Source organism: Cynocephalus volans, chromosome 14 (genome assembly GCF_027409185.1).
Source record: "Cynocephalus volans isolate mCynVol1 chromosome 14, mCynVol1.pri, whole genome shotgun sequence".
Lineage (NCBI taxonomy): Eukaryota > Metazoa > Chordata > Mammalia > Dermoptera > Cynocephalidae > Cynocephalus > Cynocephalus volans.
Window position 1 is genome coordinate 69448653 of NC_084473.1, and position 26334 is coordinate 69474986.

Sequence of the window (26334 nt, forward strand, 5' to 3'; positions counted from 1 at the left end):
TAGGTAACTTTGTGCAAGGACAGACAGCTATTACAAGGAGGTAGAGCTAGGATTTGAAGCCAGGGTCTGCTAGTTCCAAAGCTTTGCCCCTTCCTTCACTCAGACCCCAGCTCCCCTCACCCAGCCAAGGACACCAGGCCCCTGTTCACCTCTGCTTTGGGCCCTATCCACTCCAGTCCATGCCCCGAGCTGTTTGCTCATGTCTACCACCACCAGCTCCTCCCCAGACTACACAAGAAGGTACAATCTACTCCATGCAGCAGCCTCAGCCTTCACAACCTCTCTTCCCCACTCCGCAACACCCTGCATCCAACGCTGTGAGCCCAGTTTGCTGTTTGTGAGATGCAAACTTCTGGCCTTGGGATCTTTGCCAGTGCTGGTCCCTATCCTAGGATGCTTCCCTCCTCTATACAGGCCACACCTGTCCTTTCAGGCCCACCTCTATGTTCCACCTCGAGTGTCACTTACTAGCAATGGGTCCTTAGACGGCTAAGTCATTTAACCTTTCTCTGTCTTAGTGCCCTTATCTGTAAAAAGAGACAGTAAAATCTACAACATCCCAGGGCTGTTATAAGGATGTATGTGAAGTGTTGAGCATGAGCATCATAAGAGCTTCAATAAATGAAGCCATACAGTAATGATGTCACTGGACTTGGAGAGAGGGACCGTGCCTTTTTCACCTTTGTATGCCCAGCACTTAGGGTTGCACTGAGTGGCACATAGTACATGCTCAATAAACTGGTGATTAAGGAATAAACACATGAAACAACAAACGACTGAATGGAGAGATCAGCAAAGGCTAGAAGGAGGGCTTGTGGGAGGAGAGGAAGGCAGGGTTAGGCTAGGCAGAGAAAGAGGACTTTCTAGAGGGGAAAAACATGAACACATACAAGACACATGTGGCCAGCCCAGAAGATGGTGTGAAGAGGCCTCTGCTTCCCCAGACTGAGGCCAGAGCCAGCGCCTGCCTTGTCGATCTTGCTTGGGAGGAGGGGGCAGCAGGAGCCGTGGAAGGACTCCTGGCCTGACCAGGCCTGGGGCAGCCTGGTCTCAGCTCTGGCACATGTAGGGGCTCAGCAGGCCATCCTGTGCCCTCAGGCCTGGCTCTGGCCTCAAATTTCTGGGTTGTTGGGGGAGAGGCAGAGCCTAGCAAATGCCTCCAGGGCTGCTGGGTGCCTGCAGCAGCCGAGGCAGGGCTGCAACTGTGAGGCCCAGGAACACGAGGGAGTGCTGGCCCGCCAGGCCCTGGGCAGCCCAGGGCCCCATGGAGCCAGATTAGTGCCCGGCAAACCCAGCCTGCGCTTTCAGGTGCCCCTCTCCATTCTAAGTCTTGAGCTAATGCTCAGAATCCAATCCTTGTGCTGCCTGCTCGCTTGAGGGAAGGCTGGGACACAGGGAGAGGCCTGGCAGCTTGGACACACTTGCTGGAACAGCAGGCAGGCTGGGGGGTGGCCAGCCGTGCTGGGCCCTGCTGCCCTACCACGTGGATGGAACTCATCAAGTCCAGGTCACCCCCACTCTCTGCAGTGAGTGACTCAGAAATGGCCTGTCCCCACTCCCAAAAAAGTGCAGAGAGGGAATGCGTGGGAGGAGGCTGGAGGACACATAGATGGGCATTAGTGATGAAGGAGAAAATGAAGAAGGGTCTCGGAGAGAAGGCAGTGAACCCCTCCTGCATGCCAGGCCACTCAGCACATGTTCACGTGAAATATCTAAATGAAATCCCCACTGCAAGGCTTATACATAGGCCATATTGCCCCTTTTCATAGACAAGAGGTAGGTTCGGAGAGGTTAAGTAACTTTGTCCAAGGACAGACAGCTATTAAAAGGCAGGTAAAGCTAGGATTTGAAGCCAGGGCCTGCTAGTTCCAAAGCTTCGCTTGTAACTGCTGTGCTATTTACTTTCCATTTGTCTTCCATCTCAAGGAGTGATGCTGTCATGTCTGTACGCCACCTAAAACCAGCCATGTGCATAGCAAGAGGCTCCCTGACAAAGGCCAGTTGGGCCTGGGGTCCATAACAGTGGAAAAGGGAAGGCAGTTTGTGTCAGGGAAGATGGGACCCTTGCACCACTCCGCTCCAGCAGCTGGAAGTCGGAAGGACTGGGGTCAAAGCCCCACATGCTGATTTGGCAAGATGCAGGAAGTGCTGGAGGAGGAGGAGCAGGAGCCATTGGAGGAAGTGAGCAGAGAGGCTCAGACCCTTGGACCCTTCCGCATGGCTGCCTCCTGAGGTGGGCAGGGTTTGAGTGCAGTGGGAGGACAGGGAGGAAGAGAGGCCCTGTTTGTAGCAAGTGCTCAGACTTACCCCCCACACACTCTGAGGCCCTCCCCTCCCTGGCTGGCCATTCTTCCCACTGGCTAGGCCTGGCACAGTCCAGAGTGGGTGGGAGCCCAGGGGAAGGAGGAAGAAAGGAGAGAGAAAACAATGTCCCAGATCGAGGTCTCTTCTGGCCTCTTATTCCCTGAAGTCCACCTGGGTCCCCCTCATGGATGGGGTGAGATTTAGTGAGGCACGCTACGTTTCTGAGAGCACGGCCAACATGCTCAAGCCCAGGGAAAGGGCTGGGGACCAGCATGATGTGGAGCAGACCTGGGCATGTGTGCAGCTGTGGGCTCTCTAGGAGTCAGTGATGTCATCCCACCCACCGATCAACGACAAGCCCAGTGGCAGGGAGGGCACGGAAACAGAGGAGGCAAGAGGCCACTTACCCTCACCCCTCCTTGGAACCCAGCCCAAGCCTTACTGCCCCAGCACTAAGGACAGCCACAGCCTGGGAAAGAACCTGGGGTGGACTGTAGACTGGGGGTTGGGAGCCCGTCTGTTCTAGTTCCTCAGGGGCTCTTTGGCCTGGAACATTTGGTAGAGCCCATTAAAATTAAAAAGCCAAGTGGCTGGTGGTTCTGAATGCCAGCTCGTTTTCCCTGGCATGGTGGGTCCTGTTTAAGGGAACCAGCTGGCATTAATGGCACACAATTCATCATGAACAGCAGCTAGCGATCAGAAAAATCAGAGCTAATAATCAGGTTCGGGAAAGATAATGAGATATGGAACAATCACTGCTGAGGGTCCCCCATGGTCTGTTTTAACAGCTTCCAAATAAGCCACAAAATAGAAATTAACCAAACAGGGGCTCTATTTTGGCAGAGGGGCAAAACAAACAGGGTGTGGGTTTTGCGTAAGAATTCCTCCAGCAGACGGGGGTCCTGGGAGAGGCACGAGCCAGGACCTCTGGGACATCAGTAGTGGCCTGAAGGAGGCAATGGACCTTCTCTGACCACTTCTCTCCAAGCTCTGCTTGCCAGGCCCGTGAATTTGCCACAGGCAGCTGAAACAGGAGGCCAGAGAAGAGGAGGGAAGGCCAGCTGCCTGACAGTCCCCACGACATGAGAAAAGGCACCAAGAACTGCGGGTGAGGTGGGAGCTCCTTAACTCAACATCTTCAGTGTTACGAGCTACACAGCTGGTGGCTGTATCCCTCAGTACCAAGGTCTTGCTCTGCCAACAGCCACCTAATCTCTGCAAGGCCAGCGAGGAGACACTGGGTGGGGCTGGAGCAGTGCCTGTGTCCCTATGTCACCCAGCTGGGTCCTTCACTCCAGCTGCACACCCAGCCACCTGGGAGTGTTCCGTGGACTTTAGGGACTCCACCTCCTCATGGCCCAAACCAAAGATGTCTCGCTCTTCCTCACCCACACCCTCTCCTCCTTGGCCATGCCCAACTCAGCTCCTTGTGCCAGAAACCTCAGAGTCTTCCTGGGCAGGAGCCTCTCCCGGCCCACAGCTACCCATGGCTCAGGGCTACCTGCTCCACCTCCTGTAGCCTTGAATGCGGCTCTCTCTGCTCCCACCACTTGGCACTCAGCACCTCCCATGCATGACTGCCTGCCTCCTAACCAGGCTCCCCATGTCCACTCCTGCCTCCCTCCAACCTCTCTACAGCCGCCAGAGTGATCCTCTCAAAACAGAGATGGACTTGCTTACAGGCTTTCGGTGGCTTCTCCCAGTATGTACAGAGCCACACAGCCCTGCGTGGCTGCTCCGCCTTGCTTGCTTGTGAGGTTCCAGCCACCCGGCCCTCTCCCCACTCCTGCCGTGAGCCAGTTCTCCCCCCAACCCTCAAGGCTTTCAAGCCTGCTCACTTTTCAGCCTAAATGTCCGGCCCCCTCTTCACTCGGAGCTCCCCTTGATAGTCTCTCAAAGAACCTAGAACCCTTTCTTTTGTGCTCCTATCACAGTCTCTAAGTATATATTTATTTACCTTCTTAACATTGTTTCAAAGTAATACATGTACCTGATTAAAAAGCTGAATAGCACAGAAATATTTTAACCTGTGGACGCTTTACTAAATATCCATTTCTCCCAATAGACCATAAGCACTGGGGCTCAGGGCCTGTGTCTCTCTTATTCCTGACTGAATTCCTAATACTGGTAAAATGAGTAGGTGCTTAATAAATGTTTTCAGAATAAATCAAGTGAATGATTTCTGAGGCAGGAAGGAAAAAAAGAGCCACGAAGAAGACCTGCCTTGTATAGCCACTGCTGTCTACCTTAGCAAACACCGAGCACTACTCCATTCTTAGATCCTGCATACACAGGTCTAAGAGTCCCCCAGTAGATCATTTCATCCACTCTACCAGGAGGAGGGACCTTGGGAGGTGGGCCCCTACAACTACCAATGCTTCTGAGAAAGAGGATGCCTGACGGAGCCCTGAAGGGGAGTAGGAGGCAGCCAGGTGGGAAGGACAAGGCTCGGCAGAGGTTCAGAAGCATGAAATATTGGTGTCTGCAGGGCACTCAGGACGGTCTGCAGCCAGCCCTGCAGACTCTACTGGCACCTGACATAAGGGGGCCCAAGTGGCCCTGAAGATCTAGGGAGAAGGGGGCATGCCTGAAAAGAGGGATGCCATGAGGTCAGAATTTAGATCCACTCTTGGAATAACAATGTAACCCCAAGATAACAATGTAACCAAATGGTCAGGGCTTTGTGTGGGCCCTGGGGAACCAGGGCTGGGCAGGTCAAGGGCTCTCTGAAGTACCAAAAGTATCCACCAGAGGGCGAGCCTTGTAGAATAAATTTGGTAACCAAGTGGACCCATGACCCTCTATGGAGGTTAATTGTCCTCCAACCCCAGACAGCCTGTTGCTGGGCAACAGGCTCAGAAGCAAAACAGCCAAGGGGGCTGGGACAGAGTTATGAACAGGCTAGAATGCCAGGCAGCTCCAGCTGAGGCTGAGTGGCTTGTTTGCTAGTGAATATGACCAACCCTGACCCCTGAACCACACCCCGGAAGGACCAGTGGGCTGCCTTCTGGAAACCAATGACACCACACCACTTCTATATAGGAGGGGACAACAACTTGTCCTCCCAAGAATATATGCAGAGCCGCTTTTCATGTCTGAGTTGCCACTGCCAGCACCACCATCTGCAGTCTTCCAGCACACTTCAGATTCTGCAACTGGGTCCGTGGAATGGGCCCTCCAGCCCAGAAGCCACTCATGGTAAAAGCAGTGAACAGGAGTCTGGTCCAGGGCTCACAGGCACCACTGCCCTCTACCTCCATTGGGCCCCAAGAAAAAAAAGTGCCTAGGGTGCACCCTCCACGACAGAGCCAGCAAGGTGCTCTCTGGACCAGGGACAAATATATACTGCTGACTCAACTTTGGCCAGAAAATACAGGCCCAGGAACCAAGTATGGTGGGCATAGGATCTAAAGAACATAAAGAGCGTCTCAAAAAATTTCTTCCAGGGGGGGGAAGCAAAAAAAAAAAAAAAAAAAAAAAAAAAAAAAATTTCTTCCAGTCCCCACGGCTTTCAGGGGTCTGGTGAGGACTTGACCAGGGGCCATGGTACAGTTCCTGCAACCTGGAAGCTGAGAACACGGCTTGGCTTTTCTTGCCTCCTTATGCCACAGGGGGATCAGGAAGAAAAAGGGGTCTTTGTGTTAGTGGAAGAGTGTATGATCAATCCTGAACAAGCTCTGTCACTTACTTCACCTCTGTGCCTCTGGCTCCTCATCTGTAAAATGGGGATGGACACCTAAACGGTGCCTGGCACATTGCAGGCACACCATAAGTATGAGCCATGATTACTATTGTTAGGATTATTTGCCAGTCTGACTATGAAGGGGACATGGAGTGCCAGTAAACAATGGAAACTAGAAGATGTAGGGGTTTAGCCTGGGGATCCCCTGGGGCCCCTCCTTGTACTCCAGTATCTGGTAGTAAAGGTTAACAGACAACCACTGCATCCTATACAGAACGGACCTCCCTGCCAAAGTCCAGCACCTGTAGGGATGGAGGTCAGCATTGCTCCAATAGGAAAAGACCTCAGCCAGCTAAGATCAACCTGAAGGTGAAGGGCTTGAGAAAGGGCATGAAGCTTCTCTCATCATGTGGCTCCACCAACCAGCTCCTGGCCAGTCATGTAGGACCTCAGCTGAGGCTTCCTCTCTAGCCCCAGGCCCATGCTCATCCAGGACCCTGTGTCCTTGAGGGTGGTCCATGTGCTGGGCCCACCAACCCCCCAAGACTTCTCCTCCAGCCCATTTCTGCCTGCACCTCCTGCAACACCCAGGTCGCTGAGACCAGCTAGGGATTCCTGGTGGGGCCCTGCTACCTCCTGAGCAAGGCACTCCCTGTGCTTCATGGCCTGGCCCTGCTACTTCTCTTCATCATCACTTCACCACCATCCTCTCTCCATGGCAGCCCAGCTCATTTTCTGAGTTTCCAGAATCTGTCATGTCCCCTTTCTCCTGTGTCCCTCTGTGTGTGCTGTGCACTCTGTCTGGAACACCCAGCCCTGCCTTCCCCTGACTCTCTCTGATCTATCCTATGAAAGTCAGCTCTTTGTGAATCAGGGGTCCCTCCATGGTCCCACTGCATGCTAGGGTCACCTTCATCATAATTCTGACTATACCAGAATGCTCTCAGCATCCCCCCTCAGCATCTTGAAGGACACGCCCATGTCTGCAACCTCCAGCACCTGCAAAGTGCCTGGTGCAGAACACAGTCCTGAAAGGACTCAAAGGACCTTGCCTCCTCTCTTACCCTTATGTAGCCAAGGCCCAGTGAGGACTGACCACAGAAGCGCTCGCCACAAACTCCCAGACTAAAACACAGTGAAGATTGAGAGCAGCTTCCTTTGTTAAACGACAGCAAACTGTTAGATTTCAAAAATAACTTAAGACGAAATTTCTTTTTTATTCTCAAGCAAGAAGCCAGACATTGCCAAGTCTATTTAGAAGGTTCATCAAGAGGCTGCTAACCCACCCAGTGGTCCTGCAACCAGCATGGACTTCACTTGGGGGCATGCAAACTGGGGATCCGTGAGTCTGAGGGGTTGCTGGCCAAGGTCAGGGTCTCTTCCGAGAGGGGGAGAGGGCTCTCCAGGGCACATGAAGGAGGCTGACCTCCCAAGGCCTAACCTCCTCTCCAGCTCGATCTCTGCCTGTCAGCCCCCCCATTCTTGCTGCCTGCTTGTAGGGACTCCTTTTAATTAATGCCAGAGCTGGGCCAACCACTGGGGCCATGACACTTGTTTGCAGGTCATCTCCTCCTAACAGGCTCGCCCTGGGAGGGGATTTGTCACTAATTGAAGCAGAGATCAGTTAATGAGGCTGTAGGACCCAGAGTTCCAGAGAACAAGGGAAAGGAAAATAAAATAAAGCCTCTGTCTTTGGAGGTTTTGTGATTTATACACACAAAAGAAAAGCAAGTAAGCTGCAGATTTTCCAAGTCAGAAACTCTGCTCCATCTGCCAGAGTTAGACCCTCACTGTGTGAAGACGTCAGGCGGAGGGCTGCCGCGGCCACTGGGACTCATGGATGGGAGGGGTGGGGCCTCGGAGGCCAGCGGTCAGCAACCTAATTAATAAATATTTATGGAGAGTGCTCTGCACCCCCCTCTCTGGGGGAGAAGACACTGGCCTGTCCCTGGTTAACCTGTAATCCAGCTGGGGGACAGGGCTCAGACTACAGAACAAAGAGAGGACAGGGACATGGGAGTAACTGAGAGAGAGTATGTGGGAAATACAGAAGTTTCTACGACTTGGGGATGGGAGAGAGGAGTGTGGGCTGGATGGTCAGGGAAAGCCTCCTAGAGGGGACTCTGGAGCTAGGCAAGGAGAAGGAAGGAGGGCGTCACCAGCACAGGCTCAGCTCAGTGTGAGGCCCCCAGTCCCTGCCGGGTGTGATCTCAGCTCTGGGAGCCCTGGAGGGCCCCAAGTCCCCAATAACTCTGTTGGGCCCAGGCTTCAGAACCCACACCCCACAGATGTGAGCTAGGTTTGGCTCTGGGAAGCAGTTAGGATGGAATGACTGATGGTCCCTCGGTCCCTTGGGGAATGTAGAAGATCCAGAGCTCTTGGAAGAAGCTGAATTCCTGTTCCCAGAGCCCCAGGTCTGTAGGGGAAGGAAGTCCCACCAGGGCAACAATCCCCTTCAGTCAAGCCCTTCCTGTTCAGGGACACTCAATATCCTTCCCTATATGGCTTCCTCCTCCCCACCTCACTCTTAAATCTCAAAGAAAGAAAGGGGATTGTCAAGCTGCTAAGCTAGGCAGACCATCAGCCCCTCTCGTCATAGGACGAGGTGAATGGCCCTTTCCCCCTCTCAGGAGAGTCCCTGGCCTTAGTCCAACAAGCCCCCAGAATCAGGGACCCTCAATTTGTATGACTCCCAAATGAAGTCTCGTGCTGGGTTGCAGGACCACCAGGGTGGGGTGTGCGGTCTCTTGGAGAGCCATCTAAATAGATTTGCAATGCGTGGCTTCTTGCTTGCAGTACGACATAAGGACCCAGGGAAGGAAGAGATTTGGGGCACGAGATGGGATGCCCCACTTAACAGCTATTTGAAGATGACTTGGTCTATGTGGGAGTAAAATAAATGAGGCCATTTCAGGACAACCCCAAATCCCTACTTTAGAACAGTGAAATTAATTATGGTGTATGATACAATTACATAGTAGTGAACAATTATTATGTTTATTTAATGGCATGGGAAAGATGAGGAAAGTGGGTTCCACCAAAATATTACTATGTGTGAATTCTTGCATTACATGTGAATGTTTTTTGATTTGCATTTTCTAATTATTTTTTCCTACCAATTATGTGTATTTATTGTATAATGAATGAAATGATGAACTTGATAAGGGACACTTTGCCCTCTGGAGTTGCTACAGGAGGCCACCCCAGTGGGGATCTCAAGAGTGTCAGTAGTAGTCGCAGGGGTGGGTCAAGCGTGGGCAAGGTTCTGGGAGCTTGAGCCTCTGCTCTGGCTCTGGAACAGTCCTCTGATGTGTCAACTGCCCTCTGTCCTCATCTGGGAAACAGAGGCCCACGATCCATCCTACACTCACACAGTCAGTCTTCAAACCTCCTCTACTGAGTAGCTTCTGTTCTCAAAGTCCTCTGGAGACTCAAAATATAAGCTGTATGCCCCTGTGTTGAGGAGCTTACAGGCCTTCAGGAGGGATGGAACATGTGACCACAGACCAAGGCCACAGAGAGAAGACAACAGTGCCCCGGGAGCTCAAGCAAAGAGCAAAGTGGAATTGGCATATGGCCCACCTTGCAGGACCACTCCCACGCCCCTCCCCTCTGGCAGCAGTGCGTTTTGAGCATGAGAGCAGCTCCTCTGAGAAGAGTGCTAGTAAACACGGCCCCTGTGAGGACAGACAGACGTCCTGTCCCCACCCCCCATGCCACCAGGCACTGCCTCACCTCCCATCTGTTCTTTAAAACCTGAAGCACCAGTTTGTGTCCTCTCTCTAGCAGTCTCTTCTCTGCCTAGAAAGCCTGCCCTGATGCCCACTCACAGAAAACTGTCCTCCACACACTTGCCGACCCTGGCTCTCAGACAAGGGTCTGCCCGCAACACTCAGTGGGGCCGCTGCAGAGGAAGGGGGCCGGGCAGAGTTACTCACAGCAATGGAGACGGCACTGATGACAGCTCCCAGGTAGCCCTGTATGAACTTGGATACCGGTGAAGGCTGGAAGACAGAGGCAAAGTTCAGGCCCAAAGCTCCCACAATCCACCCTTACAAACAGCACCAGCCAGCAAGCAGCATTCCTGCCCCTCAGCCTGCAAGGTCAGATTAGAACAAAGAGGTCCCTCAGGAAGCCGAGTGGATCTGGCTTCCCTCAGCTCAGACCCAAACATGGGGATACAAGGCAGCAGTACCCAGGGTGATGCTACAGGGTCAACTTCACTTCTGCCCTGTTCTAGAAGGTCACTGGCAGACAGTGCTGGCTGGAGGTAGAAAACGGGATGGGCCAAGTGGATCATTATGGCTGGGGCAAGCAGTCTGCAGTGGGGGAGGACTAAATTGCAACTGGGCTGCTTGGCCCCTGAGCACCCTCCAAGTGGAGATGACAGGGTCAAAGCTAGCTATTCTTTTTTCATATGTCTAACCAGCCCATGTAGCAACTGGGCTTCTATGTCAATAGATGCTAATTGCCCAGTATTTCTATAGAAAAATATATCCCAAGTTCCAACATAGAAAATTAAGATAAAGCAAAGGAAATTGACCTTCACTACAATTGCAATTTTGGAGATATTTCGCTTAAGGTAAATGGGAGCCAGCCAAGCAGAGATGTGCATGTGTGAAGCCCAGGCAGAGATTTAGATAGGGGGGGACCTCAAAGTATCAGGCTCTTCAAGTCCCTATTGCCCAGGCCAGCTCCTAACTCCCCCATCACTCCCCTAAGTTTAGAAAATGCCAAGACTCTCCCTTACCCCAAACTGACAGCCCCCCAAAGGGAACCTAGACTCCTCCTCCCCTCTCTTTGCCTTTGGACTGAAGTGGGGAAGAATGGACCAGAGGGAGAGGTGGCCTTGCCAGCAAAGAAGGGGCCCAGCAGAAGTGCCCTTCCTCAACAACAGAAGGGTGACTGGGCCTCCACCATGAGCTTGTCCCAGGAGTGCAGGGGACTTTGGGGGAGGAGGCGCTTCTCTTCTTGAACTCTCATTCTCAGGAGCAGCCCTTCAGCTTTGTGGCCAGCATTTGGAAGCTGGCGACATTAAAGCAGCTTCCAGGTAAGCTTGGAGGAAGCTCTAGGGGAATTTGTCCCCAAGTGTCTAAAACTGTCCTGATCCAAGAGCCAGGTGTAGGAGCTGCCCAAGAAGAATTCTGAAGCCAGCAGAGCCCATCCCTTGCACTGCCCCCCACCCCCCTTTTATGGACCTTCTTCACACCCCAGAGGGGCCCCTGACTGAGTCTCCTGCTGACCTCAGCCAAGCAAGGTCTGACTCTGCCCCCGCCCCCAACTCCCAAAGGGTTGGCAGTTTAAATAAGGTGCCTAGAGGAGGGCAGTGTTTAACCCAGAAGAGGCAGCCACTGATGGTGGCATGTCACACAATAGGGAGGATGACTGGGGCACCCCAGCCTGAACCCCACCACTGGGTAGAGGGCAGTGGCACTCACCTTGGTAGCATTGCGGTTTGCATAGTTGACACAGGCGTTGTGGCTCTGGTTCAGCCACTGAAAGGCAATGGGGAGAGAAGTGAGGGAAGGTGTGGTCACCTCCCCTGAAGCCAAGCCTGGCTCTGGGAGGCCACACACCCCCAGAAAGACACAGCATGCTGTCTCCAGCTCATAGATGGTCCCGTCCATCCCACTAGTTAGTATGACCAACTGTACCAGTTTGCCTAAGACTGTGCCAGTTTTAGCACTAAAAGTCCGAATCTCAGGAAACCCCTCAGTTCCTGGCAAGCCAGGATGTGGGTCCTGCCCACCCAGCAGTCAACCTGGTCCAGAGACAGTCCCTTCTCCTGGAATTATGGCGTGCACTGCCACAACAGGCCCCAGTGCCTTTGCCACCTCATCTTTACTATATTACTTGCTGGACAGAAGATGGACATTTCAGCCCTAGCGTGACTGACAATCCTGCCCCTCTTTCAGAATCTCCCTGTCCCATGTCCTGCACCACCTCCAGCACCCTGACACAGATGCTCAGGGGTTTTGTTCAGGGAAGACTTTCTGACATTTTCTCTTGGAAGAAAGACAGGTTTTTCTTCCTGCCCCACCTTCTCTGCTCATACACAGAGACATCCTCAGCTACTTTCAGGGAGCCACAACCATTCTGTCTCCAGGAGCAGAGACCAGGGTCTGTGATGCACTTCCCTGCCTCAGGGTTAGGGCAGATCCACCTTCCCTACAGATGTGGGTGAGGCTGATGTAAAAGTCAGGCTGTGGCCTCAGGGTCACTGGCCATGGCATGAGCAGCCAAGGGGCAGAGTGGGCAGTCACTAGCAAGCCATCACATTGCAGGCGAGGGTGCCCGGCCCAGGCCTCATCACCTCTGTCCAAAGGTTAGCATGACACATAAAGGCCTGAGACACGCTGGGCTGCTGGGGACCTGCTCAGTGAGGCCAAAGTCCTGGTTTTTCTGCGAGTGGCTTCTGGGCTGTAGGAGGGGCAGGGATGGGGTGACTCTACCCCAGTGGCCTGGATCAGATGGGAGAGGCAGAGGCAAGGGCAGGGAGTTTGTAACCAGCACTCGCTTGGGCCCTTCCTTGGGGAGCCTCTGTTTGTCAGATAACTTTTACCTGCCAGAAGACAGTGGATGCCAGTGTCTGGTTGGGCAGGAGAAGACCAACCACCTATGGAAGAGGGAGAGGGAGAGGAGAGGCTGAAGAAGGCAAAAGAAAACATCGTACACTTTAACAAAGAAAAATTACACAGCCACAAACAAGAGCAAGCTGGATCTGGACAAACGGATTTGGTAGAGTGTGTGCACACAAGCTGAGGCCCATGGTGAGATGGCGCACGACAAGACAAAGTCAAGGTGCAGAATTATATTACAGCATAACCCCATGTATGTAAGAAAAAAAAATCTCATTTTATATATAACCATATACACAAACACATGTACACACACATATCTCCAAGCATGAAAAAATCTGTAGCACAGCATGTGGACTGTTAACAGTGGATATCTCTGGAGGTCAGGCTATAGGCTACTGTCTGGCATTCTTCTTAAATATTTCTGTATTCTTTTAAATAATAAACGTGCATCATTTCCATAATGGGAGGTGGATAGGCAGTAAAAACAAGCAAACAAAAGGAGCACCTTCATGTTCACACAGGTTACCTGCCTCCTCTGGGCCCGAGCCACCCCGTAGGATTTTTGTGAAGATTAAATAAAATCTTTTCAAAGGCCTTAAGTGCTTTATAAACACAAGTTGGGGGATTTATATGTTTTCTCTGAATCTCCATGAAGTAAAACCCTACACCATGTGTAAGCCACTGAATGAAGCCTAGATATCTAATAAATTACCTGCTGAATGAGTGAATGAGTGAAGAAACGAAGGAATGCGCACACGTGGCTGTGTACGGTTACACAGGTGCGAGTCCTTACTCCCAGAGCCCAAATATCACCTAAGACCTAGACTCTCTGACTGTTTTTTTGGTTTAAGTAAAGATTAACTGTCTGATCTTGACATTGGCCAAGTCTTGGACTTCAGGAATCCACATGCGTATCTCAAGTTTACCTTTTGAGTGTTTGTGTGCAAAATAACATCTACCAAGTACCACTGCATATGGGGAAAATATGCACAACCATCCACATATTGACTTATTTATTATTCCTGTAGATAAAATGGCTCTTTGGCAAGAATTTCTGTAAAGAACAAGTATAAACATTCAATACTATGCAGTAAATCAAATTCTAGACATCCTCAGCAGCATTAGTAAATCATGTTTTAAACATTAAAATGTTTTAAAACAGCGAACACACACCACGCACATTTATATTTATTGGCCCATATCAGTTTGAATAAAATTATATAATGTAAAGCTATTTCATAGCTCCAATGAGGAATTATCTCATAAGTGTTTTCTCCCAGAACGAGATCCCAGTTTAGTTTTTCTTTGCAGCTTAGGGAACTGGAGTGAGATTCAAGAGACCTTAGGGTCTTAGCCCTCCTCTGTCCCTGTGTGATCTCTGGTGGAAGATGATTCCCTCTGGGGCTCCAGCTTTCTTACCTATAAAGTGAAAGGGTTGTCTTTGGAGGTCCTACCTCCTAGTTGGGGTCCCCAGTCAGGAGCCAGACCACAGAGAGGAAGCTGAGCTTCGAGGTGGGGTGGGGGCAGGCAAGTTTGTGTGTGCACGTGTGTGTAAAAGTGTGCATGCCTGACTGCCTCCCAAAGCCTGAGGAAATTAAAGCTGCTCACGGAAGCTCAGCATCTCATCCCCCCAATCGGTAGTTTATATAACATGGTGTGCTACAGACTACATTGTCTTCTCCTCCTTTCTCTGCACCCCCTGAACTGTGCTTGGGCCACCAGCAACATCATAAGATACAGCTGCATGGGACTTAGCATCTACCAGGCCACTGTTGTCCAGGATACTGCTCATTATGCCACATGGTCCCTTTACCAATCCTCTTAGGGAAATTTGTTTCTGGTCTCAGAGTCAGAAATTGTACTCAGCAATTTTGCATCGGTCTTGCAGACTCTGGGCCATTTAACTATGTCTGTCTTTGCACTGACTGTTAAGAGGCTTAGGCCAAGGCCCAGCCCATGGCTCACTTCAGAGAGTGTGGTGCTGACAACACCAAGTCAAGGGTTAAGATCCCCTTACCGGTCATCTTTTTTAAAAAAAAAGAGGCTTAGGCCAGCTCTCCATGGCCACAACTGCCAAGTGTACAAAGCCACACTGCATGTGTCCTGTGCCCACATCTCACCCCTGGCTTCCTCTTATCTTCCCTTCCTGAACCTTCCTTTTGTCTCATTTTCATCTTCACTTGTTTATCTTGTAGAATGCATTTTTAAAGTGATATCAAATCTTTTCCAGAACAAATCAGCCCTAAATTAAACTAGTACCCAAGCTATGTAACACATATGCACACACACAAACACACATTGCACATGGCTCTGAGCTTTTCACTTTGTTGGACAACCCCTACCTCCTGTCCCAACCTCCCACCCTAACCTGGTTTCCACGCTGGCGCCTCTGACTGTTATAACAAATCTCCTAGTGCTTTTTAAAAGAGATTGATTTTGTCAAGTATTCCCCATATGTCAATTACCATAATCTTCATAATAACTCTGGGGATCAGACAAAATAGAGTACCTTCCATATTTTGAATGGGGAAACTGAGGCTTAGAGAAATTCAGTGATCTGTCCAAGGCTTTGTAGCAAGCTAAAAAAGAGTCAGACCTCCTGATTCCTGGCTTGGGACCCTGACTCTCTGGGTTTTTTTTTTTTCTTTTGGCAGCTGGCCAGCATGGGGATCCTAACTCTGATTTTAGGGTGCTCCTTCTCCAGCTCATCTTCCTGAGCACAAAGGAAGAGGGATTCAGTCAACACTTCATGTCCATTTATGGAGCATCTTCTATGTACCAAGTCCCATGCTGCTCCCAAAGGAGAATACCAGAAGAGAGAAATATATGGTAGCCAACCACAATAAACACAAAGACCAAATAAGAAAATGTATGAGAACGTTCTTTATGACACCTAGGCATGAAAATGATAAGATGGTTTAATGAGGTACTTGGGTGTGTATAAAGCTGATAAATTTTAACACTCAAATAGTAGTTCAGGAAGGGAGAGGTCAGCGTGCCCTGCCTATCAGCTGAAGGAAGAGGTAGGATTGAGCTGTGTGTGTGTGTGTGTGTGTGTGTGTGTGTGCGCGCGTGCGAGCGTGTGCACATGGGAGCAGGGACAGGCCGGATTGAGCTGTGTGTGTGTGTGTGTGTGTGTGTGTGTGTGTGTGTGTGTGTGCACATGGGAGCAGGGACAGGCCGGACAGCTGAGAGACTGGCCTGACTAAGGAAGAGGTTCAAGAGATCAGCAGAAGGGAATCTGGAGGGGGTGAGGCCAGAAGACAGCGAACACCAAGCTGCATTGGCCAAATGGGGCCCTAGGGAGCCATATGATGCTGAGGCAGGGAGCAGGGGTCTTGCCCTCCACGTACTTACAGTCAGGTTTGTGGGGACCAGAAGTATGCGGATGCCAGTCCCATTCCCTATTAGGCAAAATGCAGCACCATCTGCACAATCCCAGGAGCAAAAGCAGATATTTTATAACTTCCTTTTTTCTTTTTAAGTCTAAATTAAAAATAAATGTTCCCTTCAGCTCTCAGATGTATATCTCTGGTGCAACCTGCCCACATTCCCTCCCGCTGCCCTTTCCAGAACATGGCAGGAGAAAGGAAGAAAGAGCTGGATAGAGAGAGGGAGCCAGTCCACCCGGCTTCAATGCCAGTGGATTACACCTCTTCCAAGAGGGAAACGCTGCAGGCGTGGCCGCGCAGACGGGTGGAGAGAGCCCAGAATGTGGCTGGTACCAAGGAACAGAGAAGGAGAGGGAAACAGGAGCCAACAGCTAGGATTTCTAGCCCAGCCTCTACTCTTTCTTGCTGCAGGACCTTGGCCAAATCGCACATCCCATCTTTGCTCCCATTTATAGTTGTAACATGGCTGGAGTCCCCTCTGCCACTCCAGTCCCCAGCAGCTGTCCTCTTTGCACATCTGTCTGTTCCTCTGCTGGTCTCCTTCCCCTGGGGTGTCCAGCGATGGACTTCAGCGATTAACACTCAAGCTCTTGTTATCAAATGCTAGTGCCAGCATTTACCAGCTGTGTGACCGCAGGCAAGTTACTTGAGCTCTTTGTGCCTCCATTTCTTCATCTGTTAAATGGGGGACAATCCTGGCACCTCTTAGAAAAGTCGTGAGAGGAAGAAAGGCCTGGAAAGAATCTGGCTTACTGCCCAGCATGCAGTGAGTGCTCACTAGATGTTAGCCGCTCATGTCATTCCTCTCCTCCTGTCTACTTCTTTTCTAGCCTTTGCTGGTCTCTCCTTTCTCCGAACTCCACAGCCTGCACTACCCGTGAGCATCCTCTCATTTCCTTCTCATCTTGGAACACAAGTCTTATCCCTCAAAGGATGGAGCTTCTGAAGGGAGAATTGGGGCTTTTCTCTCTTCTTTCTGATGTCCCCCAAAGCATTCAGCACAAAGCTGGGCCCACACTCCAGGCTGGAACATTGTTAATTCATTAAGAACATTAAGTAACTATTGGCCAGAGAAAAGACCTCTGCCGGACAGGGCCACCACCACCCAGCCCTTCCTCATTCCTGTTATTAAAGTCCTAAGTGCACGGGGGTGTTGGCCTTTGGGGAGGAGGGATGGGATGAATTTTGGTCCTGATGCTTCCACTTCCCATATCCTGCATCCATACCCTTGCCACGCCTCATCATGGGAGGAATGCGTTTCCCTGCTTCTTGGCTTTGCCTGACCTTATAACCTGCTTTGGCCAATGGCACGTGGGAGGAAGTGGCAGTGTGCCAGTTCTGAGCCCAGGCCTCAGAAATCTCATGCTTTTCTTCCTGCCCTCCTATGACTACTCTTCTGGTCCAAGGAGGATGAGAGACGGGAGGAACACAGTCCAGCCCAGGTTGGCCAACTCCAGCTTGACCCACAAGACTGCAGTGAGAAGCAGACCTGCCTCAGTCAAGTCCCATGGACCAGGCAAACCCCAGCCAATTGCAGATCCCTGTGAATGAATACTGATGGACATTTATTACCCAGCACTACAGCAGCGATAGCTAATGCAAGGATTACTGCATATGAAGAGTGACTTTGCTGTCCTTCCCAGTCCAAAACTCTGTACCATTACAAATTCACCTTGAATTATGTCTCCACTAGTGGTGTTGGCTCCTGAGCAGCCTTGCTTATCACCCCACCCCAACTGGGGCCATTAGCCCAGCTGTGGGGCTGTCTGGCAGTTCCAGGAAGAGGGGCAGTTTGTGCTTGAGTCCAGTCTCAGGACAGAATAAGGAATGGGGCCAATGGCACCCATATGGTAACTGGCTCACAAGAAAAATCATGTCTGCACTCCAGGCCTCCTCCTTCAAAGTGTTCTAACCACTGCAGAGATATGAGGTCTCAATCCGGGAGAGAGGCGCTCCCAAATACCCCAGTCTGCTTGGCAGGAGAGGCACATGAATTGCTGAAGACAAGGACAGGGGGAGGAAGGCCACGGGCCACAGTTCTGTGTACCATGACATTTGCACTCAGAGAGAACTGAGCAACCCCCTGCCCCCTTGGCCACCTCCTATACAAAACTGACTCAACTGATAGGAGAAAGATTTTTTTAAAGTGTGGAAAATCTGGAGAGGAAACAGGGTATGTTTCAAAACAACTGGGTGGTAAAACTTAAGCCAATGGAAGACTACGGGATACAGAATTATCTTGCTTGCCAAAATAATGGCAGAATTAACTGTCCCTCTCACCCTCCACCCCATCACTACTTGGCTAATCTCTCCTTCCTCACCCTTCAGGAATTGGGTCATTTCCTTCAGGAAGCCCCCGCTAGCCTGCAAGACGAGGTTAGGTTCCTCACGTCACACGCTCCCCACCACTCTTATGCCTTCTTTGCAGCATTCGTCTCAGGAGTAAGTATCTGTTTAAAGTCTGTCTTCCTCAAGAGTTTCCAGAAGCTTCAGAGGGGCGAGACTATACAACATTTACTTCTCATATACCTGGAAGTCCTCGCCGACAAAGCAACAGTCCTCTGCCATCTCTCCATTCCCCCCACATTGACTCACTCTACTCTAAAATGTTCTTTATTTTTGATAGACCTGTCAAGGGTCCCAGTACCCCAAAATTTGTCTGTTTTTTCCCTCTACTTTGTCTCCATCTTCTGATTTATGTGGCTAATGATCTGTAAAGTAGCACTTCGGAGTATTAGGGGTGTTGCGATCTCAAGGATGCCAGCTAGTTAAAGAAAGTATCTTTTGTCAAATGAATGTGTTTCCTGAATGGTCAATTCTTGCTCACGTTGAGCAACACCTCTTGCTTGGTATGAACTTGGCCAAAATGGTCAGTACCTGGTAGTACTGGATGCAGGCCTGGGAGAAAACTGGGATTGGGATTTAAAAGCATGAAAAAGCAGAGTCTGGGATGAGAACAGTTGGCAGATGTGAAAAAGGCCCTGGACCACAGCCAAGTCCTGACATACAGTGAACCCTTTGTGGTCCACTCCCACGTGTCTGCCACCCCCTACGGATGAAGCGACCTACACCAGCACCTTCCCATACTTGGGGTTTCTAAGTCCACGTGATCATCTGTAGTGTTAAAAGGAGAGGGTTAAGAGTACAGAGTCCAAGCTCTTAACGTTCCAAGACAGAAATCTGATTTGGATTTAACTCAAGGCCATCAGACTCATTGATGAGGCACTCATGGTCTGCCCTCCTCAGCCCCGGCTGGAATGGGGCATTTGGCCCCTGAGTTTTAAAAGTTTCAGACACGACAGCGGGAGGGGAGAGGAGGACAGCAGTGCCGTGGGGAGCTCAGGGCTGAGGAGGAGGCTCAAACACTGCCTGGGAGAGCCTCGGGCCCACAAGAGAAACCCAGTGCCTGGCATCTGAGGTGTTATGGTCATCAGGGGTGCTGGGCACAGGCAGCAGGTGGGGAAATAGGGACAGGGTAGGACGGGGGCGGGACCCTGGGGCCAAGCCTAACCCTGCCTCTCTCCAGCCACATACGCATGGAAAGGACAGTACTGCAGAGCTCTTGGTGGAAAACTGGAAATGGAGATGCCATTCATAAGAAGCGACCACATTGGTGAGGCTCTTCTGGGAAGACACCTGACGAAAGGGAGCTATGAAGTGCAGTAGCCTCGGGAATGGCCTCGGTGCACTGGCTTGGCTGCCATGCTTATGTATAAATTGGGATGTCTTTGCCACACACCGAAGGGGGAAAAGTTCCCATCTTCAAATGTTAAGCTTAAAATAAGACACTACATGGGTGCCAGTGGATCTGTGAAATCTGCTGACTAAACTGGCAGCAGCCTCTGGGAGAAAACCAGCTTGTTTCTCCTGAGCTCTGGGGGTGAGCAGGGTGGGGGCTGTTGGGCAAAGCAGAACAACGTCAGGGTCAAGCCGGGGATATTCACCTGGGCAGAGGCAGTTTGGTTGTTGCTTCCAGAAGCTTCTCAGTCGATGTACCTGTCAGCCTTACTCATCCCATCCCTTCATCACTCAGGGACCCAGCTCCTAGCACATTCGCTGGCACCCCCGTTTCTATTTTGGTAAGCATTTTTAGTGGCTTCTGCATGCCTATATTTCTTCCCCACTCTATCAGATCAGGGGCTTCCCTAAGGTGTGGACTGGAACCTTTACTCCCCTCCAGCACAGCCATTTGCTGAAATGGTCATTGTTACCAGGCACCAGCAGGGCCTTACAGCAGTGGACGCGGCTGGTGGGAGCCAGGCCCTGGGTGGAAGTGTTGGAACAGCCCCATGCTCCTTCTCACAAGGTGAGGCAGTGGTCCTGGGTAGCGTGCAGTCGGAGGGAAGGGTAATGCAACCAATGGGTCATCATGTTGCTTGTCCCACATCAAAATGCCAAGATGGAAGGCCACAGGTTCTGCAAATCCATTGGCTCCTCTGGGAAACTGGCCTCTGGCCATGCTGTTCTGAGTCTTGGGATACAGATATTTGGGGCTAGGAAGTTGGAGTAGGTGAGCACTGTCATTTTGGCTCTGGCTGCCATGGAGGCGTGCTGGGGGCGGGGGTGGTGTTCCAGGTCATGTTGCCCATTTCGCCTCAATCAAGTGTTCATACATACAGGATCTCAGAAGCCAGGGCATCCTATTCTCACACCACACACATTTATTCACAGAGGGATGTTTGCTGTGGGCTGGGAGAGGATTGGTCCTGATAGGACATCCACAGCATCTGCTTCAGCAGTGGACCCCTGAATGGCACGGGAGTGGATCAGCATCCAAGTTCCTAGGGTTCCCACAGGGCCATAATGACCCTGCAATCACAGGCCTGTCTTGAGTAGGATGAGGAGAGAGTGGAACAGTTGGGGTAAGCCTCAGTAACACCTTGTGAATTAAAGACAGCACTGGCATCTCTTAGGTTACCCAGTTCATCCCAGCTGATGGCAGCCATTAACTTTGTAAGGGTCCACTTGGCCTCTTAGAGGGAAAAGAGGCTCATATTCAACTTGTGCCAGTTCAAACAGCAAGCTCTGGTTTGCAAAGAGATAATACAGCCCAATGATATATCTCTTTTTTCAAGTGTTGATGGGATATTTATAAAAATTACTATGTCAAACTCTTATTTGCCTACATCCTAACCATACTTTCTTACTCATACAATCCCTATATAATTGGGGTCAACTATAAACCCAGTTAAATTCAACATGAAATATAAGCAGAACTGTTATGTGAGACTTCCAAGAAGGCTCTTTAAAGAGAGCTGACTCATTTGGCAGATAGATCCTTTTATTCGTCTCTTCTTTCTTCCCCCTGGATGTGAATGTGATGGCTTGAATTCCAGCAGCCATACTGGGTTATATGGTGACTTTTACAATAGAAGCCAGCACTGAGAATGGTGGTGTAGAAAAATTAAAATCTGGGTTCCTGATGACATTGTGGGGTTCTGCCTACATAACTCAAAAACCTCATAAACTATTTTATGTCAATAAAATAAAGTTTTAGAGAGAAATAAACTATTTTGTTTAAGCCACTGTTATTTTAAACCTTCTATTATACACAGATGATTCTAATACTAACTGATACAATCACCTGCTATGCTATAAAGGCAACCACGATAAATCCCAAATGGCAGAACTGTAGAAGTCACTCCCTCTGAAAATAAGATAAGCTAGAAATTAATAACAAAATAAAATATTTTTAAAACCTAACCACTTGGAATTTAAAATGCATTCTGACTGACTACAGAGGATTCAAAAGTATAATTTCAACTTATTTAAAAAACAACGACATAAAATCACTATATATGAAAATAGATATAGCCATGTTTTAGATATATTCAGAGGCAAATTCACAGCCCTAAACACTTTCATTAGAAGGAAAGAATGAGAATACATAAACTAAGCATTGAAGGCAAAAAATGAGAAAACCAACCACAAATAAACCAAAGAAAAGAGGAAAAAGGACATAAAAACAAAAACAGAAATGAATTAATTAGAAGATAAATTGGAAGCACTGATTAATACACCTAAGAGCTGATTCCTAGACAGAATCTCACAAGCCCAATCATTTTAATAAAGGAGATGGAGCTGAGGAGTATGGCAAGACTCAGAGTCAAAGGAAAAATCATTATATTTAAAAACATCAACATTTAAGACTTTTCTAGAACAAAGACACCTGAGAGTAAAGAAAAACACCCGGAGAAGAGATTTGCAACATATATTCAAAAAATTAATATCCAAAATATATCAAAAATTCTTATGAATCAATTAGAAAATACAGCTCATGGGAGGATGTACAAAGTGTGTGAACAGGTAATTCACAGAAGAGGAAATACAAATGGCCAATAAACAGATGGAAAGGAGTGCTATCCTTTTAAAGTTCAGGCAAATAAAAATTAAAGTCATAATGGAAAGCCACCCCTCCCCCACCAGACTGGCAAAAATGTTAAAGAGATGAATACCAGTGTTACAAATGTGTGGGGAAATATAGCCTTTTCACAGGGAAATTCAGCAATATCTATTAAAAATGTAAATGTGCATAGCGTTTTATGCAGCAAACTCACTTTCTAGAATGTGCCCTTGAGAAAGCTTCACACTTGTGCAAAAAGAGTTTTACAAGGATTTTCCACAGCACCATTGTTTCTAATGACAAATAATTAGAAACAACCTAAATCCATCACTACGGGAGAGAATATTACTCAACAGAAAAAAACAAATGAATAAACAAATAAATAAAGCTGATCTTTATATAGGCAAACTGCTAAGTGTAGTAAGCAAATTGTAGATAAATAAGTATATCGTTATATTTGTAATTTTAAAAACACAAAAAACAAACAAACAAAAATCTTAAATGGTGATTTATATGTATGAAAAATGCCTAGAAAAAAGCCTGGAATCTCACACCAAACTTCTACCAGAGGTTACTTCTGGGCACAGATTTGGGGTTGAGGGTCATCAGAAGGACTTTTACTTTTGTTTGCATTGTTTGAATTCTGAGCTGAGAGAATGTGCATGTATTACTTGTATAACTTTTAAAATATTCTGGTGGTATTTTTGAATCCCAAAGAACATATTCATGTATTACTTGTATAATTTTATAAAATATACAGAGAAGATTCTTTTTAAATCCTGGAGATATTTCTGAACTACAAAGATAAAGAGAAAAAAATACCAAATGATTCCAAGGGAAGGGGGGAAGTTTACCTAGAAAGGAAAAGACAACCAGGCCAACTATTGTTCATGTATGAAAGGGAAAAAAGACATTTCCAGATATGCAAGGATTCAGAAAGCACACATACTCTGAATATTATTCAAAAAAGTATTCTAGCCAAACACACACACACACAAACACACAGATACACACACAGAGCCTAAATAATTGTGAAGTTTTAATACAGGTGTTAAGAAAAACTTCATAAATCTGATGAGATTCTGGATTATTTCTAAAAACTTGACAGGTGCACAGAGGTAAGATGATACAGTAGAGAACAGAATAAAATAGTATGTGAAAACTCTCTTCCTAGGTGGGTAGGGTAAGGGAAGTCATTTGTTATTGATTGTTGATATTTATAAGGTTTATATAATGCAACTTCCTTGTACTGTAAAATATTGCAGATGAATGGTAATTAGAGAGAATTAGGATGCTCCCTGTCCAAATCACTTAAGAAACCAAAAGGACCAATGAAAACTATCACTCTAGAACAAATCAGGAAAATAAATGGAAACAATAACAAAGCTCAGGTAACAAACAACAATAAAATCACTTGATGGCTGGGATACGTCACAATAATCAGTGACAAAATAAACACAAATGGGTTCTATTTATTATTAAAATTAAAGACACCATTTCTCAAACCAGGTTAATAAAAGTAAAATTCAGCTATATTTTAGTCTAAAAGAGACATATAATACAAAACGACATATTATACAAAACGACAGAAATTAAATGACTCTGACATAAAGGTATAGGCAATGATACACAAGGCATACAAATTAAACAAAACAGGAATAGAAATATCAATATGAGATAAAAAGAATTCAAGGCAAGAATGTTCAATAAAACAGGAATATGCAGGGTCTTCAAAAAGTTCATGGGAAGATTCACATTTAATTCTATTTTTCTATGAACTTTTTGAAGTACCTTCATATTTTGTATATTTTGTGGTGTGTGTGTGTGTTTGTGTGTGTGTGTGCGTAAGAGAGAGAAAGAGATGATTACATCAAGAATACACCAAACACCACTGCACTGAAATATATACAACTGCAAGAAATACGAAGAAATTAAACACGCACACACACATACACACACACACACACACACAAAATTATGGTGGGAAATTTACAATCTTTTCTCAGAATATTTCAGAATAATGTAGTAGTTTAAGGGAAACTGCATAAGAATAGAGATGTAAATAATACCTCTCTTAATGTTTATATATTTAAAATATATATGTATAAAATGAAATATTTCAAGCACACAGAAAAGTCTAGAGAATAACTGTGAAAATTTTGTGTTTTTTAAAAGATGAAACACTACAAACACAAATGAAGCACCCCGTTCTCTTGCTAGATTCCATTGCTTTCTTTCTCTCCCTAGAGGCAAAGTAAGAATCTGTTGCTTATTTTTCCAATGAATTCTTTTACAGACACATGAAAAATGTGTCCATAAACTACACATAATATTGCTTTTCATATTTTTTAACATTATTTATGACATAAAATTACTACTCTACTATTTTTTCATTTTTTGAGACTTATCCATGTTCATAAATGTAGCCCTCATTCATTATTTTCCTTCCTGTGTTTAGTATTTCACTGAATGACTAAACCATATCTGTTTTCCTGTGTATGGAATTTCAGTAGTTTCCAGTTTTTTGCTATTATAAACATTGCTACAAATATTTTCTTTTCATATTTAAATGTTTTGTATATGATAAAAATCTAACTTTCTTTTCCCTATAGGTAGCCTACTGTCTCAGCACCATATACAAGACAATCTATCCTTTTCCCCGCAGATTTGTAATGCCATCTTTGTCAAATATCAGGTTTCTGTGCTGGCTAGGAATGTTTCCAGGTTTCCTATTCTGTTCCAGTGATCCATTTGCTAATCCCTGTAGCAAAAGCAAATTGTCTTAATAATATTTGGTAGGGTGAGTCCTCTCCCACCACCTTATTCTTGAAAATTGTCTTGGTTGTTCTTGACCCTTAGCTTGTTCATATAATTTTTCATATCAGCTTATCAAGTTCCATGAAAAATCCTGCTGAGAATTTGATTGGAATTACACTGAATATTGATATTAATTTGAAGAAAACAAGATGATACATCTTTCCATTTATTTAGCTCTCCAGTGTCCTTCAATAAAGTTTTATGTGTCTTTATAGAGAACTTACACATCATTTCTTGAATTTATTTTTAGATACCTTATAGTTGTGAGTGCTATTGTAAATATCTTTTTTAAAAATTTGCATTCTGGGCCGGCCGTGGCTCACTCGGGAGAGTGCGGTGCTGATAACACCTAGGCCACGGGTTCGGATCCTATATAGGGATGGCCAGTTAGCTCACTTGGGAGAGCGTGGTGCTGACAACACCAAGGCAAGGGTTGAGATCCCCTTACCGGTCATCTTTAAAAAAAAAAAATTTGTATTCTAAACGTTTCTTATATTTTTATAGGCATAAAACAATTTTTGTATATTTGTCTTACATCTAGAAATCTTTTAAAATAGGAGTTCCAATACTTTGTCTATTCTCATGAATGTTTTTATTTCTTCCTTTCCAACTCTAATACTATTTGTTTATTTTTTCATGTCTTACTGTACTTGCTAGTTTTCCAGGAAAATTCTGGATAGAAGCAGCATTATCAGCCTTTCTTACTTTGTCCCAGACAGTAAGAACTTACCTTTATCTGTTTCATCTTTAAGAATGGAGCTTGCTATCAGGTTGGGGTTTGTTTCTTGTTTTTATTATTGTTTGCAGACACTCTATCAAGTTAGGGAAATTCTCTTCTAGACATAATCTGTTCTGCTTTTCTTATTTTTTATATTGTTGTTGTTGTTGTAAATGCAGTTACATTTTATTTTATCAAACGGTTTTTCTGAATCTACTAAGAAAATCATGTTTCTCCAATTTTTAGTGTCATGAACTATATTAATACATTCTCTAATGTTATTCTTAGTAAAAAATATTTGGTTATGGCTGGATTCAGTTTGCTATTATGTTATTTAAAATTTTTATTTGTAATTTTATAAGTGATATTAGCTTATACTTTTTCTTTCTTATACTTACTTCTTTGTTATTGACCTCAAAGAGCCTTGTTAATGAATTGGGAACATTTCCTCTTTTTCTCAATCTTTTACAAAGATTGAGTTTAACTATTCCTTTGAG

At 47.2% G+C, this 26334-nt stretch overlaps 1 protein-coding gene across 5 annotated transcripts in view; it reads right to left on the reverse strand.

Annotated features, from left to right (window-relative positions):
• SFXN5 (sideroflexin 5) overlaps positions 1–26334 on the reverse strand; it is a 117392-nt gene that overhangs the window by 42968 nt on the left and 48090 nt on the right. For all 5 annotated transcript variants that reach the window (XR_010021674.1, XM_063078513.1, XM_063078515.1 and 2 more), the window contains exons 7-9: positions 12549–12602; positions 11425–11481; positions 9925–9990 (exon numbers count right to left, since the gene is read on the reverse strand). Coding sequence is in view for 4 of the 5 variants with exons in the window: in XM_063078513.1 (XP_062934583.1) it covers positions 9925–9990; positions 11425–11481; positions 12549–12602 (177 nt within the window). In the remaining variant the exon portion in view is untranslated. The remainder of the gene's footprint in view (positions 1–9924; positions 9991–11424; positions 11482–12548; positions 12603–26334) is intronic.